Source organism: Nansenia antarctica (assembly GCF_963989245.1).
Source record: "Nansenia antarctica genome assembly, chromosome: 7".
Lineage (NCBI taxonomy): Eukaryota > Metazoa > Chordata > Actinopteri > Argentiniformes > Microstomatidae > Nansenia > Nansenia antarctica.
Window position 1 is genome coordinate 35,783,894 of NC_137677.1, and position 16,965 is coordinate 35,800,858.

The 16,965-nt window shown below is 48.9% G+C and overlaps 2 protein-coding genes across 2 annotated transcripts; one reads left to right on the top strand and one right to left on the bottom strand.

Annotated features, from left to right (window-relative positions):
* The first annotated feature begins 360 nt into the window (after positions 1-360).
* Positions 361-3,244, top strand: LOC308163014 (putative inactive tRNA-specific adenosine deaminase-like protein 3). Its single transcript, XM_080537182.1, has 3 exons — positions 361-447; positions 1,988-2,793; positions 2,865-3,244. The coding sequence occupies exons 2-3, from the start codon at positions 2,047-2,049 to the stop codon at positions 3,138-3,140; spliced, it is 1,023 nt and encodes a 340-aa protein (XP_080393308.1). The 5' UTR covers positions 361-447; positions 1,988-2,046; the 3' UTR covers positions 3,141-3,244.
* Positions 3,245-9,241: 5,997 nt separating this feature from the next.
* LOC308162554 (RAD52 motif-containing protein 1-like) lies at positions 9,242-14,538 on the bottom strand (the record flags this gene model as incomplete). The annotated part of the gene is made up of 6 exons (XM_080536700.1): positions 9,242-9,354; positions 9,835-9,878; positions 9,982-10,034; positions 10,707-10,826; positions 13,176-13,355; positions 14,434-14,538. 6 exons carry the CDS (start codon positions 14,536-14,538, stop codon positions 9,242-9,244), a joined length of 615 nt encoding a protein of 204 aa, XP_080392826.1.
* Between the last annotated feature and the right edge of the window lie 2,427 nt (positions 14,539-16,965).

Consider the following 16,965-nt stretch of genomic DNA (forward strand, 5'->3'; position numbering starts at 1 on the left):
AAAATCAATAAGCACATTTCTCAAAAGTGTGTCCCACTATAGCGTGTCTCTTTATAAACAGTCTACACACCAAGCAAAATGGTTTCAGTCTTCATTGGGAAACCAAAATGATCTATAAACTATACCGCAGCAAATACAAACATGTATTGCATTTCAATGTGTGTATTTGTATTTCATTCTGACACGCTTTACCCTCCATAAATGTGTATATGGCAGATAATAATAATAATATAAAGTGAAGATGATTTATAATTTATAAATGTAATGTTTCATTTTTTCCCATTGCAGTGAACGGTGGTGATGGCATCAATATGTTTGTGTATTTCGATGGAACGCTTTTATTTTGAAGGTTCCGCCAAACCGGAAGTTCCCTTACGTGTGTTCGTTTTCTTCTTAGCACAAGAAGTATTCCAAAATAACTGTTACCCTATGATTACCCTGGTCTAGGTAAGTCCAGTAGCACTGCCAATAGACTGTTAACGGTGTGTCGTGTTTTAGCAAACATAATACAATGTTATTCTGTTTTTTTCTACGCTCAAAATGTGCACTTCATAAGTCATCCGGAGAACCGATATCCACTCTCATGTGGTCTAAGGTTTAGGGTTATTTAGATGGTTCACTATTTGTCAAACTTAATTTGTTTTAGTTGTATCAAGTTGCTGATCCATCCAGACGTTGTTGGTGTATATCTTTATTGCATACGTCTATGGCCCCAGCATTTAAACAACGTTTAACCTGGATCAGTATCTTTACACTCCAAACTCAGTCAATGGATAACATAGCTGAATGGCAGCGAACTAATAAGACCGTCTTGACTAACATGTGGGCATATAGAACATTTAATTACGTTTCTAGCATTTCATCAGATAAAAGAATTCCCCATTATTGCATGGAAAGCCGTCTTATATCTCTTTCGTTGTGCTTCAAATTAGAAAAATGCGAGTGCACTTCTCATAACACCACACTTCCACCAAGTGGTGCAACCTGACAGGAAGTCATAACGCGCCAATCCTGTTGATAAGTAGTTCCTACTAGACAGCTCCGTCAAATACTGTTTTCATGGAATATTTGTGCTAATTACAGCATCTATCTAAATACATCGATATCCCATCATATTGTTAGAATTCAATGTTTTCTCAGGCCAAATCCGTTTTGACGATTAGAAAAATTAAAATTAACAGTTAAACTGTAAAACCATGTTATATGTTCTGTTGGTATGTTGGTAACAACAGAATTTACATCAATAAACACAATCTTAAACTCACTCTAAGACGTGTATATCCTTAAAATAATTATTTTGATTTCATGCTAGATATTTTGGTATTAACGACATGCCTTTTTTCTGTTATGCATTATTGTTATGTTATCCTAATTTAAGTTTTCAGAAGAAGAAATTCATGAGGATCAATACCAGAATTAAAACTTTCACGGTTCAAGTTTATTTTTTGCGTTTCAGATATTAAGTGAATTATTGCCGATGATCCATGGCTGCCTTTGTGAATGTTGGCACACATCGAACAATCTATAATTCGTTCATACCACCCACCGATTATTCAACCATAAAATTACTATATGAGAGCTTACTAAACTGCAATTTATTCTCTGCCTTAAAGGGGAACAACTGCACATTTGGGAAATTGGATGTGCGTTCAACGTGCGCATCGCTCTCATGTAGGGAGAGCCAATCAACGAAACACCCTTTTTCGTTTTTTTAGAAGTGAAACATCCCTTAAACTCCAACTCCATACTTGTGGATGTCAGTTCTCCAGCTATTCATCACTATACTGTTAGTTAATTCTCTAGCTATCTATTTCCTACTACAGACAGATTTCCCATTTATTTTGTTACGACAACTATGTAGCTTGGTCTTTGGTTTTAGTAATAGTGCTATCACTACAACCAAAGAGCAAGCAACAACCTTTAGATGTGAATACTCTATCTCTCTGTCAAACAGATCAGCATAAAAATCTATTACATTTTCTTGCAGGTGTCATGTTTTCCCCGTAAATTTAGTTGGAAAAACCACAACTTTCAACTGGGGACCAAATGGAGCCTCTCTGCAAACGCAGGAAAGAGTCAAAGTGTGACACTGACGCCTGGGTGGCATACCCTGTGCTCTCTAACGAGCAGTCACAAGACACTGAGCTGATTGAAGCCTTCGCTGCGCCCATCGTCAACAAGAGAGAAACAGCCCGTTTACTCACGGAGTTGGCTACACTCTACCCTTTACCTGGACTGAACCACATAAAGAGAGTGCGGGCGTGCAAAGATAAGGGCAGCCCTCACCCCTTGGAGGTCATAGTATGTCTTGCCAGTGATGTATCAGACACACACAACAGGAAGGAAATGCACATATCTTCTCTGTTGGCCTCCTCAGACTTGGACTTAAACGGTCTCGGAGATCCTTTTCTGGTCAAGATACCAGCATGTCCCCCTCTGACGAGACTTCAGTTCGAGCAAGCAAGCAAGCACTGGCCTACCTCCTTCCACGAGGACAAGCGTGTGACGGTGGCCCTGAGGGGACAGCTGTTCACCGACCCTCAGAAAGCTAGGATGCAGGAGTACATGATGGCTGCCGTAGCTGCAGCGAGAGCAGGGCAGGAGAAGGGCATGGAACCTGTGGGGGCTGTAGTTGTCGACCCAGAGGCAGAAAGGATCCTCGCCGTGGGCCACGATTGCCAGAAAGGCGCTCATCCACTTCATCATGCTGTCATGGTCTGCATCGATCTTGTGGCCCGGGGACAAGACGGTGGGGCGTACACTTATGACCATTACCCTGCCTGCCAATATACTGTGCATAATTCCTCAGCGCCTCTAAGACTGGGGAACATGCAAACCTCTGGAGTCCTGTTGGATGCAGTCAGTGCAGGGGAGAGAGAGAGAGACAGGCAGAGTCCTACATCTGCACCGGGTATGACCTGTATGTTACCAGAGAGCCTTGCGTCATGTGCGCCATGGCGCTGGTCCACTCCAGGATCGGCAGAGTCTTCTATGGTACCAGCTCTGCTGATGGGGCATTTGGGACTAAATATAAAATCCACACTCGAAAAGATCTGAATCACCGCTTTGAGGTTTTCAAAGGAGTCTTGGGCCAGCAGTGTGAGGATCTTTTAACGGGCCAGTGCAGTATACCAAAATGAATTCCTGAAGGTTGACATCTTGTTTAGGAATAGTAAACCTTTTGATTAGTAAGTAAGTACGTTTCCAAAACGTTCCACTAAGGTTCCACTGCCGTGATAAATATATTAAGGACTTTGTACCACTGAGTCCCTTGCTTTGAAAATATTGAAGACTTCATTTGCCTAGAAATTATTTAAGACATGATTTTATGAAAATATTTAAGATATTAGATTCAGGGTATGATGGAAAGATGATAAGATATCAGGTTACTTCGAACATTCTAGGTCCCTAATTAAACCTTTTTGTATGCTTTGTTACAGTTATGCAATAATGCTTTTACTTTTGTGTTGTTTCACTTACTTCTGTGTTGTTTCACTTAATTGTGGCTATCACTGTATACTTGCCTGTATGGTTCTCATTTTAAATTTCAGACAGATAAGACAAATGTTTTAATTATATTTAGGTAAAAGGGCTGCCAAATAAAACAGGACTTAGGCAGCAGTCCAAAAGGACAGTTAGGGTCAGGTAATTCAACTTTTGAATGAATTAAGATAAGTAAATAAAATACAGTCTGCAAATGTTTGTGCAGTATGTCTTTTCATGTTGTCTCTCTTTATCTCACAGTTCCGACCAAGCTTGTTTTACAGTGCACTCCGCACTGGTTGATTACTGCAAACAATGTCATGTTTTTCAGCTGTTTGTGATGTCACCGACTATGATCAACAAGTCTAGGTGATTTTATATATTTGTGGAATTACAGATATTACTGATCATTAACACAGACAACTCGACACTACCGTCTTCATAAGAATTGAGTGTGCTGTTAAAAAATTACCGTAGTTGATTGTTACAACTTGGACAAATGAAGCAGGCTTTTTTTTTAACACAACCTTGTAGGTGTGTAGCGTTGCCTCTAACCATTATAGGTTTGCAACACTAGAAACGTTAGTTTGGTAATGGTAGCCATCAAGCGGGGTGCCGCTGCAGACTAGATACACTCATACACTCCTGTCATACACTCCTGTCATACACTCCTGTCATAGGGTAAACGGACTGCACTTATATAGCGTCTTATTCCAACAAGTTTATTATCATAAGACGCATAACTCAACGTGGTTGCTTTTCAGACATAAAATCACATTACAATCATAGAATCTCATTACAAGCATAAAGGTCATGTGTTGCCAGGTGAGCTCCAGGTAAAGGTCATGTGTTGCCAGGTGAGCTCCAGGTAAAGGTCATGTGTTGCCAGGTGAGCTCCAGGTAAAGGTCATGTGTTGCCAGGTGAGCTCCAGGTAAAGGTCATGTGTTGCCAGGTGAGCTCCAGGTAAAGGTCATGTGTTGCCAGGTGAGCTCCAGATAAAGGTCATGTGTTGCCAGGTGAGCTTCAGGTAAAGGTCATGTGTTGCCAGGCAGCTCCCACGGTAGCTCCTCCTCCTCCTCCTCCTCCTCCTCCTCAGGACCATACTGACTCCACGGAACATCATTCACCTGTGATTGGACGACACGTTGGACCAGAAGAGTGTGTGATTGGTTAACATTCTAACATCTCAGACATTTAGAAGAAGGCGACTTACAACAAATACATTTTGTAGTGAATCATCTATCCACCCAGTCATCATAAGAAACACACATCTATGCTAGGAGAGTGTGATTGGTTGAGAGTGTTACCGTGACGACTCCCTCCAGATCGTCCTCATGTAGAACCTGGTCTCTCTCCACCCGGACCTCCACCATCACCTTCCCACTACCTGAGACAGACAGACAGGTCAGCTCAGACAGACAGGTCACCTCAGAGAGACAGACAGACAGGTCAGCTCAGACAGACAGGTCAGCTCAGACAGACAGACAGACAGGTCACCTCAGACAGACAGGTCAGTTCAGACAGACAGGTCACCTCAGACAGACAGACAGACAGGTCACCTCAGACAGACAGACAGACAGGTCACCTCAGACAGACAGACAGACAGGTCAGCTCAGACAGACAGGTCACCTCAGACAGACAGACAGGTCACCTCAGACAGACAGACAGACAGGTCACCTCAGACAGACAGACAGACAGGTCACCTCAGACAGACAGACAGACAGGTCACCTCAGACAGACAGGTCACCTCAGACAGACAGACAGACAGGTCAGCTCAGACAGACAGACAGGTCACCTCAGACAGACAGACAGACAGGTCACCTCAGACAGACAGGTCACCTCAGACAGACAGACAGACAGGTCAGCACAGACAGACAGGTCACCTCAGACAGACAGGTCAGCTCAGACAGACAGACAGACAGACAGGTCACCTCAGACAGACAGGTCACCTCAGACAGACAGACAGACAGGTCACCTCAGACAGACAGACAGACAGGTCAGCTCAGACAGACAGACAGACAGGTCACCTCAGACAGACAGACAGGTCACCTCAGACAGACAGACAGACAGGTCACCTCAGACAGACAGACAGGTCACCTCAGACAGACAGACAGGTCACCTCAGACAGACAGACAGACAGGTCACCTCAGACAGACAGACAGACAGGTCACCTCAGACAGACAGACAGGTCACCTCAGACAGACAGGTCACCTCAGACAGACAGACAGGTCACCTCAGACAGACAGACAGACAGGTCAGCTCAGACAGACAGACAGGTCACCTCAGACAGACAGACAGGTCACCTCAGACAGACAGACAGACAGGTCACCTCAGACAGACAGGTCACCTCAGACAGACAGACAGGTCACCTCAGACAGACAGGTCAGCTCAGACAGACAGACAGACAGGTCAGCTCAGACAGACAGACAGGTCACCTCAGACAGACAGGTCAGCTCAGACAGACAGACAGACAGACAGGTCAGCTCAGACAGACAGACAGACAGACAGGTCACCACAGACACAGACAGGTCAGCTCAGACAGACAGGTCACCTCAGACAGACAGGTCAGCTCAGACAGACAGACAGACAGACAGGTCACCTCAGAGAGACAGGTTAGCTCAGACAGACAGACAGACAGGTCAGCTCAGACAGACAGGTCACCTCAGACAGACAGGTCAGCTCAGACAGACAGACAGACAGACAGGTCAGCTCAGACAGACAGACACACAGACAGGTCACCACAGACACAGACAGGTCAGCTCAGACAGACAGGTCACCTCAGACAGACAGGTTAGCTCAGACAGACAGGTCAGCTCAGACAGACAGGTCACCTCAGACAGACAGGTCACCTCAGACAGACAGGTTAGCTCAGACAGACAGACAGACAGACAGGTCACCTCAGACAGACAGGTTAGCTCAGACAGACAGGTTAGCTCAGACAGACAGACAGACAGGTCAGCTCAGACAGACAGACAGACAGGTCACCTCAGACAGACAGGTTAGCTCAGACAGACAGGTCACCACAGACACAGACTGGTCACCTCAGAGAGACAGGTCACCTCAGACAGACAGGTTAGCTCAGACAGACAGGTCACCACAGACACAGACAGGTCAGCTCAGACAGACAGACAGGTCACCTCAGACAGACAGGTTAGCTCAGACAGACAGGTCACCACAGACACAGACAGGTCAGCTCAGACAGACAGACAGGTCACCTCAGACAGACAGGTTAGCTCAGACAGACAGGTCAGCTCAGACAGACAGACAGGTCACCTCAGTGTGTGTGTGTGTGTGTGGGTGTGAGTGAGTGTGTGCGAGTGTATTTGTGTGTATGTGTGTGTGTGAGGTGTATGTGTGTGTGAGGTATGTGTATGTGTGTGTGTGTGTGTGTGTTGTGACATCCCTCTCACTACCACCCATAAGGCGGGGGATCAGAACCGTGGAAAGCACCCCAGACCCCTAGGCAGAGTGGTCAAGATACTGTCTAACCTGACCCCTACGCAGAGTGGTCAACGGACCCCTAGGCAGAGTGGTCAACATACTGTCTAACCTGACCCCTAGGCAGAGTGGTCAACATACTGTCTAACCTGACCCCTAGGCAGAGTGGTCAACGTACTGTCTAACCGGACCCCTAGGCAGAGTGGTCAACGTACTGTTTAACCGGACCCCTAGGCAGAGTGGTCAACGTACTGTCTAACCGGACCCCTAGGCAGAGTGGTCAACGTACTGTTTAACCGGACCCCTAGGCAGAGTGGTCAACGTACTGTCTAACCTGACCCCTACGCAGAGTGGTCAACATACTGTCTAACCTGACGCCTAGGCAGAGTGGTCAACGGACTGTCTAACCTGACCCCTAGGCAGAGTGGTCAACGGACTGTCTAACCTGACCCCTACGCAGAGTGGTCAACGGACCCCTAGGCAGAGTGGTCAAGGGGAGATACTATCTGGTCGCACAGCTGTCCCGCATCCGCCAACCAACGCCAGCCAGCCAGCCAGCCAGCCAGCCAGCCACCCCCCCAAACGCCAAGCAGGCGTGTCCCTCCGGTTGAGGGACCTTCCGTTATCCTTTTTTTTTAGTTGAACGTTACGGCAGCGCCGTTCTTTTGAGTGGGCAGTGCCCCGCCATCCTTTAAGTTAGGAGGAAAACATGCCAACATGGCTAAAGATACCTACTGCCTACCCCTGTCTCTAGCTTGTGTGTGCAATTCCTCATAGCCACAATGAGAGGGTTATCACAGTGCAGTGAGAGGGTTATCCAAGTGAGAGGGTTATCCCAGTGAGAGGGTTATCAGAATGCAGTGAGAGGGTTATCCCAGTGAGAGGGTTATCCCAGTGAGAGGGTTATCACAGTGAGATGGTTATCCCAGTGAGAGGGTTACCCCAGTGAGAGGGTTACCCCAGTGAGACGGTTACCCCAGTGAGAGGGTTATCCCAGTGAGACGGTTATCAGTGAGAGGGTGATCACAGTGAGACGGTTATCAGTGAGAGGGTTATCAGTGAGAGGATGATCACAGTGAGAGGGTGATCACAGTGAGAGGGTGATCCCAGTGAGAGGGTTATGCCAGTGAGAGGGTTATCACAGTGAGAGGGTTATCCCAGTGAGAGGGTAATCACAGTGAGAGGGTTATCACAGTGAGAGGGTTATCCCAGAGAGAGGGTGATCAGTGAGAGGGTTATCCCAGTGAGAGGGTGATCACATTGAGAGGGTTATCAGTGAGAGGGTGATCACAGTGAGAGGGTGATCACAGTGACAGGGTTATCACAGTGGGAGGGTTATCCCAGTGAGAGGGTTATCCCAGTGAGAGGGTTATCACAGTGAGAGGGTGATCACAGTGAGAGGGTTATCCCAGTGAGAGGATGATCACAGTGAGAGGGTGATCACAGTGAGAGGGTGATCACAGTGAGAGGGTTATCCCAGTGAGAGGGTTATCCCAGTGAGAGGGTTACCCCAGTGAGAGGGTTACCCCAGTGAGACGGTTACCCCAGTGAGAAGGTTACCCCAGTGAGAGGGTTATCCCACTGAGAGGGTTATCAGTGAGAGGGTGATCACAGTGAGAGGGTTATCAGTGAGAGGGTTATCCCAATGAGAGGGTTATCAGTGAGAAGGTTATCACAGTGAGAGGGTTATCCCAGTGAGAGGGTTATCAGTGAGAGGGTTATCAGTGAGAGGGTTATCAGTGAGAGGGTTATCCCAGTGAGAGGGTTATCCCAGTGAGAGGGTTATCCCAGTGAGAGGGTTATCACAGTGAGAGGGTTATCCCAGTGAGAGGGTTATCAGTGAGAGGGTTATCACAGTGAGAGGGTTATCCCAGTGAGAGGGTTATCAGTGAGAGGGTGATCACAGTGAGAGGGTTATCCCAGTGAGAGGGTTATCAGTGAGAGGGTTATCAGTGAGAGGGTTATCCCAGTGAGAGGGTTATCAGTGAGAGGGTGATCACAGTGAGAGGGTTATCCCAGTGAGAGGGTTATCAGTGAGAGGGTTATCAGTGAGAGGGTTATCAGTGAGAGGGTTATCACAGTGAGAGGGTTATCACAGTGAGAGGGTTATCACAGTGAGAGGGTTATCCCAGTGAGAGGGTTATCCCAGTGAGAGGGTTATCCCAGTGAGAGGGTTATCCCAGTGAGAGGGTTATCACAGTGAGAGGGTTATCCCAGTGAGAGGGTTATCAGTGAGAGGGTTATCACAGTGAGAGGGTTATCCCAGTGAGAGGGTTATCAGTGAGAGGGTTATCAGTGAGAGGGTTATCAGTGAGAGGGTTATCCCAGTGTGTACTGACCCAGGACCAGCAGGAGGACCTTCTCCAGGGCGTCCACCACCGCCTTGTCTTTGGCCCAGCGCTGCAGCTTCCCTCTCTGGAGCAGCACCACCTCTACACACACACACACACACACACACACACACGCACACCACACGCATGCACCATACACACACACACGCCATAAGCACACCACACACACACACACACACACACACACACACCACACGCACACCACACACACACACACACACCACACACACACACACCACACGCACACCACACACACACACACACACATACCACACACATGCATACATACATACATAGACACACAAACACACACACACACACACACACATGCACCACACACCACACACACACACACACACACACACACACAGGTTAGATCCATGTCTTTCTCGTCTCCCTCTGTGTTGTGTTGTGTGTGTGTGTGTGTGTGTGTGTGTGGTTTTTCTGGCGTGTGTGTGTGTGTTCGTATGTGAAGTGTGTGTGTGTGGTTTTTGTGGTGTGTGTGTGTGTGTGTGTGTATATCTGTGTGTGTGTGTGTGTGTGTGTGTGTGTGTGACTGACCGGTGGTCTGGTAGGCCTCCTCTGCCAGGCCCCTCCCCCTGCAGCTGAGGCCGTGGTGGGGGAAGGTGAGCTCCACCAGACAGCCGTACCTCAGCCTGCTGCCCTCCTGGGACCCCCCAGACCCCCCCTCCAGCCCTGGGGACTCACCCCCAGACCCCCCCCCCCGGCCCTGGGGACACACCTCTGGACAGGTCCTTCAGCTGACACACACACACACAAACACACACACAGAGACTTTGTGTAACCGTTGTAACCAGATGGACAGATAAAGAAGTGAGGGTGTGTGTGTGTGTGTGGACATGGGTGCAGAGTCACTACCTATCTTCCGCCGTAGACTGAAGACCTCCATCTCTTCAGGCTACAACTTAACTGTCCATCCTAAAGACATCCTCATCCCCTCTACAGATTATCTACTGTTAATATAAAATTAATAAAAAAAGAAATACAATAGAAAATCTTCCTTCTTCTAGTATTATGACTGGCAATGGCCCCTGATCCTAACCCTGGTCCTAACCCTGGTCCTAACCCTGGTCCTAACCCTGGTCCTAACCCTGGTCCTAACCCTGGTCTAACCCTGGTCCTAACCCTGGTCTAACAGTGAGGATGTGTGTGTGTGTGTGTGTGGTCTTACAGTGTGTGTATGTGTGTGTATTCACAGTGAGGGTGTGTGTCATCACAATAAGGGTGTGTGTGTGTGTATCCTCATAGTAAGTATGTGTGTGTGTGTGTGTGTGTGTGTGTGTGTGTGTGTGTGTGTGTGTGTGTGTGTGTGTGTGTGTGTGTGTGTGCGTGTGTGTGGTCTCACAGTGAGGATGTGTGTGTGTGTGTGTGTGTGTGTGTGTGTGTGTGTGTGTGTGTGTGTGTGGTCTCACAGTGAGAATGGTGGTGGTCCAGCCGTTGAAGCCCAGGTAGTGGTTGATCAGGTCCTGACAGGAGCGCAGGCCCAGAGGCCTGCTGGGGAGGGAGGGGGGGGCCCTGCTGCTCTGCTGCACCTAACACACACACACACACACACACACACACGCACACACACACAGACTTAAACACACCTCCTAGCCCCTTCCTCCTACCTCCTACCTCCTAGCCTCTACTACCTCCTACCTCCTAGCCCCTACTACCTCCTACCCCCTACTACCTCCTAGCCCCTGCCTCCTAGCCCCTACCTCCTAGCCTCTACTACCTCCTAACTCCTAGCCCCTACCTCCTAGCCCCTACCTCCTAGCCCCTACCTCCTAGCCTCTACTACCTCCTAGCCTCTACCTCCTAGCTTCTACCTCCTACCTCCTAGCCCCTACCTCCTAGCCTCTACCTCCTACCTCCTAGCCCCTACTACTGGTTTTCTCTGTGTACCACATGTGCAAAAGAAGATATTTGGTGAGAAAGCATTCTCATTTTATGCACCCAAATTGTGGAATGCACTGCCAGTTTACATTAGGGATGCAACCTCAGCAAATATGTTCAAGTCAAGACTAAAAACCCATGTTTTTAATATTGCCTTTAAATGACTAAATACCACCAGTGTGGTGCCACACCCGCCCCCCACCAGTGTGGTGCCACACTGCCCCCATATGTGCTCTCAAGGGCTCTGCGCTCACAAGGCTCTGCCCTGCTGATTGCTAGAGTCAGAAAAAGGACAATCGGTGAGCGTGCGTTTTCCTTCCGTGCACCAACTCTCTGGAACCGTCTTCCATTAGACATCAGACAGGCTGAATCAGTGAAAGTGTTCAAAACTAACTACCCACCTGTTTTCTGTTGTCTACGTGCCATAGGCTGTGTATCTGTGCTGTGTAATTATGTGTGTTTTTAAATTGAAATAGTTGTTTTTAATTTGTTTAAAATTGTTGTTTTTACCTATTGTATTTGTGTTGCGAAATTGTGTGTTTTTAAATTGAAATAGTTGTTTTAAATTGTTTTAAACTGTGGCTTACCTATTGTAAAGCACTTTGATGTAAAGTGCTATACAAATAAAGTTATTATTAGTTATTATTATATAATGATTGGAGCACTTTGAGCTGCAATGTTTGCAGGAAAAGCGCTATACAAATAAAAAGTTATTATTATTATTATTACTACCTCCTACCTCCTAGCATCTACCTCCTAGTCCTTATCTCCTACCTCCTAGCCTCTACCTCCTTATCTCCTAGCCTCTACCTCCTACCTCCTAGGCCCTACCTCCTACCTCCTTATCTCCTACCTCCTATCTCCTAGCCTCTACCTCCTAGCCTCTAGCTCCTACCTCCTAGCCTCTACCTCCTACCTCCTAGCCTCTACCTCCTAGCCTCTACCTCCTACCTCCTAGCCTCTACCTCCTGCCTCCTAGCCTCTACCTCCTACCTCCTAGCCTCTACCTCCTAGCCTCTACCTCCTACCTCCTACCTCCTGCCTCCTAGCCTCTACCTCCTACCTCCTGCCTCCTAGCCCCTACCTCCTAGCCTCGACCTCCTAGCCCCTACCTCCTAGCCTCGACCTCCTAGCCCCTACCTCCTAGTCTCTACCTCCTACCTCCTAGCCCATATCTACTGGTGAACACCAGGGTTGTCTGGCTGCTGTTCAGAGGGTCATCATTATACCGTAGTACCACACTGCCCCCTAGTGGTGAATACAGGACTGGTGGTTGGCTTTTGTTGCAGTCCCTGTATGATGTTTTACATCTGAACAATATCTAGTTTTCGAGTTTTTTTCTCTTTTATTTTTCTTCTTCAATCATTTTCAGATTTCTATATATGACACACCATTTGGAAGCTTACAATCTGCACTTTTAACATTGTTCTACGTTAATGCAACATTAAAAGTCGAGGTGCTCTGGGTCGGACCACTACATACGTGTAGGGGTGTGTGCTGTGCTCTGGGTCGTACCACTACATACATGTAGGGGTGTGTGCTGTGCTCTGGGCCGTACCACTACCTACATGTAGGGGTGTGTGCTGTGCTCTGGGTCGTACCACTACGTACATGTAGGGGTGTGTGCTGTGCTCTGGGTCGTACCACTACGTACGTGTAGGCAAGTGTGCTGTGCTCTGGGTCGTACCACTATGTACATGTAGGGGTGTGTGCTGTGCTCTGGGTCGTACCACTACGTACGTGTAGGCGGGTGTGCTGTGCTCTGCGTCGTACCACTACGTACGTGTAGGCGGGTGTGCTGTGCTCTGGGTCGTACCACTATGTACATGTAGGCGGGTGTGCTGTGCTCTGGGTCGTACCACTACATACGTGTAGGCGGGTGTGCTGTGCTCTGGGTCGTACCACTACGTACGTGTAGGCGGGTGTGCTGTGCTCTGGGTCGTACCACTACGCACGTGTAGGGGTGTGTGTGCTGTGCTCTGGGTCGTACCACTACGTACGTGTAGGGGGGTGTGTTGGAACAGGCCTCGTCCGTGTGTGGCCCTCTGGGCGCGGGAGGCCTGGGCGGCAGAGAAGAACTTGACCAGAGCGTAGAACCCGGGCCTGGCCACCGCCGCGTTAGGGAACAGCTTCAGCAGGTACAGAGGCCCGAACCGGGAGAACTCGGTCCAGATGGATTCCTGTAGAACGCAGGAGGCACGTCAGAACGGACCAGCACACAGCAGAGAGGACAGGTGAGGCACGTCAGAAGAGATTGACAGTAACATAGGCAAACCACTCCCCTCAGTTGAATCTCTGCACACCCACAGAACTGTAAAACGGGCAAAGAAGATCATCTCTGACCCCTCACATCCTGCTCATCACCTCTTCCAGCTCCTCCCCTCACGGAGGCGCTACAAGTCATTGTCCACAAAGACTAAACGCTTCACCAACAGCTTTCTCCCCATAGCCATCAGGACTCTGAACGCCTCCCTCTGGCCCCCTCCTCACTGTCATAACCGACATGCATACGATTGTCTGTTGTTGTCTATTTTATAATTTCTTTGTCTGATGTTGTCTATTGTGCACTTCTTTGTTTTTGTCATTTGTGTGCTGCAGAGATCAATATGCTGTACCGAGAACAAATTCCACCGGCTTTGGTCGTGTGGCTAATAAACTATCTATCTATCTAACATAATTAAGACGCAGACCAAAGACACAAGTTCAACAAGGGGGAAAGGCTCATCATTCAAGGACAACTCTTACAACCTGACTAGTCCTCCACTACACTAACCTACACTAACCTACACTAACCTACATTAACCTACACTAACCTACACTAACCTACACTAACCTACACTAACCTACATTAACCTACACTAACCTACATTAACCTACACTAACCTACACTAACCTACACTAACTACACTAACCTACACAAACCTACATTAACCTACACTAACCTACACTAACCTACACTAACCTACATTAACCTACACTAACCTACACTAACCTACATTAACCTACATTAACCTACACTACACTAACCTAGATTAACCTACGTTTCTCATATTCCAATAGGAATAATTAAATACAATTAAATAATTAATTACATCGTAATTACCAGGGAGATTTAGGCAAGGCAAGGCAAGTTTATTTGTATAGCACATGTAATACAACAGGGGCAATAAATAATAATAATAATAATAATAATAATAAAAACATTAACAATAACAAGAATCATCATCATGTGTAATGATACTTACTGGTGATACTTACGTAAATGAAAGCTTCTGTGAATGTGGGCTGGATGCCCCAGACGAACAGGGTTTTATTCAGTTCAGTTGGAACTCTGAACTCGATGATGTCGACCTCAGTATCCATGGCAACGGCGACCTCTGACCTCTGACCCGGCGACGGCGACCTCTGACCCGTTCACCTAGCACCTAGCAGCTCCGCAGGACACTCGACGCATAACGGGTTTGCTTCAATGTTGCAAGGCGTCGGTGCGTCTTTACTCTACCGTCTAACACTGTTCAGGTCTTCACACAGCGACATGTTTGATGTTTCCAGACAGAGACACAGAGAGAGAGAGATGTTCTAACCGAGAGACATGTTTGATGTTTCCAGACAGAGACACAGAGAGAGAGATGTTCTAACAGAGAGAGACTTGTTGTTGTTGTCTGTCGTACTCAGCTACTTCCGCACGCTCGAGAGCTACGGATTTTGCCGCGCTGAACGTCATCCGCGAGCACAGCTGTGTCCAATGATAGAGAAGCGTCCAGCTGAATCTCCTCCCCTCGCTTCCTTCTCAAGCCCTGATTGGAGGAGAAGGAACCAGATCTTCTGATTGGAGGAGAAGGAACCAGATCTTCTCTCTCTATCAGAAACCAAAGTGCACCCGCCTAAAATGGAATGAAGTTCATGAACATTAAGATTGAGATTGAGATTGAGATAACGTTTATTGCCACTATGCGTTACACATATAGGAATTTGCTTCGTCACCACGGCAAGTGCGTTTATACTTTTTTCACATATCAAAAAACAGGACAACACAACAACAACACAGGACAGACAACAGTGCATTGGATAGTGCGGTATAAAGTAAAGTGCAGTGCAGAGTTTTTTTTTTACAGAGTCCAGTTCAGTCCTGGGCAGACTTGGGGGCGGGGGGGGGGGGGAAGCCAGAGTCATTTAACAGCCTGGCGGCTGAGGGGTAGAAGCTGAGCCTGTGGCGGGCCTTAAGTGCCTTAGGCAGCCGCAACCTTCTTCCAGAGGGAAGCAGGGTGAGGAGGCCGTGGCCGGGGTGGAAGGGGTCAGCCATGATCTTCCTTGCCCTCCTCAGAGCCCTGGTGTCGTGCAGGGAGTTGAGGGAGGGCAAGGGACAGCCGATCACCCTCTCTGCTGAACGTCGCACCCGCTGCAACTTGGCCTTGTCCTTGGTCGTTGCAGCAGGGAACCAGGTGATGATGGAGTGGGTGAGGATGGATTCTATGATGGCCGTGTAGAACTGGACCATCATGGACCTCGGCAGCCTGAGTTTCCTCAGCTGCCGGAGGAAGAACATCCTCTTCTGGGCCTTCTTTGTGAGGACCTCGGTGTTCTGCTCCCACTTTAGGTCCCGGGAGATGGTCATGCCTAGAAAGCGGCATGACTCCACGGAGGCCACCGGGGTACCTCCCAGCGTGATGGGAGGGGGCAGGGCTGCTTTCCTTCGGAAGTCCACCACCATCTCCACTGTTTTTAGAGCATTTAGCTCCAGATTGTTTAAGCTGCACCATCTCTGCAGCCCCTCGATCTCACCCCTGTAGGCAGATTCGTCCCCCCCGGAGATGAGGCCCACCAGGGTGGTGTCGTCTGCAAACTTCAGGAGCTTGACCGAGGGGTGGCGGGAGACACAGCTGTTGGTGTAGAGGGAGAATAGTGCTGGAGACAGGACGCAGCCCTGCGGGGAGCCCGTGCTGGTGGTCCTGGAGCTGGAAATGCTCTTCCCCAGCTTCACCCGCTGAGACCTGTCAGTCAGGAAGTCCGTGATCCACCTGCAGGTGGAGACCGGCACCTGCAGCAGGGATAGCTGGTGCTCCAGGATGTGTGGGAGGATCGTGTTGAAGGCCGAGCTGAAGTCCACGAACAGGATCCTGGCGTAGTTGCCTGCAGTGTCTAGGTGTTCTAGTATGTAGTGCAGAGCCATGTTCACGGCGTCCTCCGTGGATCTATTGGCTCTGTACGCGAACTGCAGGGGGTCCAGCACAGGATCCGTGATGAGCTTCAGGTAGGCCAGGACAAGGCGCTCCAGGACCTTCATGACGACGGAGGTCAGAGCGACGGGTCTGTAGTCGTTGAGGCCTGTGACCTTGGCCTTCTTGGGGACGGGGATGATGGTTGATGCCTTGAAGCACGCTGGGACGTGACACAGCTCCAGCGAGGCGTTGAAGATGTTGGTGAACACCGGGGCCAGCTGGTCGGCGCAGTGCTTCAAGACAGAGGGAGAGACGGAATCCGGACCAGCTGCCTTCCGGGGATTCTGCCTCTTAAACAGTCTGTTTACCTCTCGCACTGTGACAGAGAGAGGGGGTGGGGAAGGGGGGGTGGGGGTGGGCGGGGCGGGTGAGGAGGGGGGAGGGAGGGGGGGGGGAGGGGGGAGGGTGGGGGTAGCAGGAGGGACATTGGCCCCCCTGGGGGACGGGGGTGGTGGTTGTAGCCGGGGGGTGTGGAGGGAGAGGGCGGGGGTGGGCGGGAACCTCTCTTTCTCAAACCTACAATAGAACTCGTTCAGCTCGTTAGCGAGGGGGAGGTTGTCGGACATCAGCG

What these genes read in the sequence shown, in the direction of transcription:
- LOC308163014 (XM_080537182.1), top strand. Translation starts at nt 2,047, where the DNA reads ATGGAGCCTCTCTGCAAACGCAGGAAAGAGTCAAAGTGTGACACTGAC. An exon ending in ACCCTGCCTGCCAATATACT is followed by an intron (nt 2,794 to 2,864) that starts GTGCATAATTCC and finishes GGATGCAGTCAG; the next exon opens with TGCAGGGGAGAGAGAGAGAG.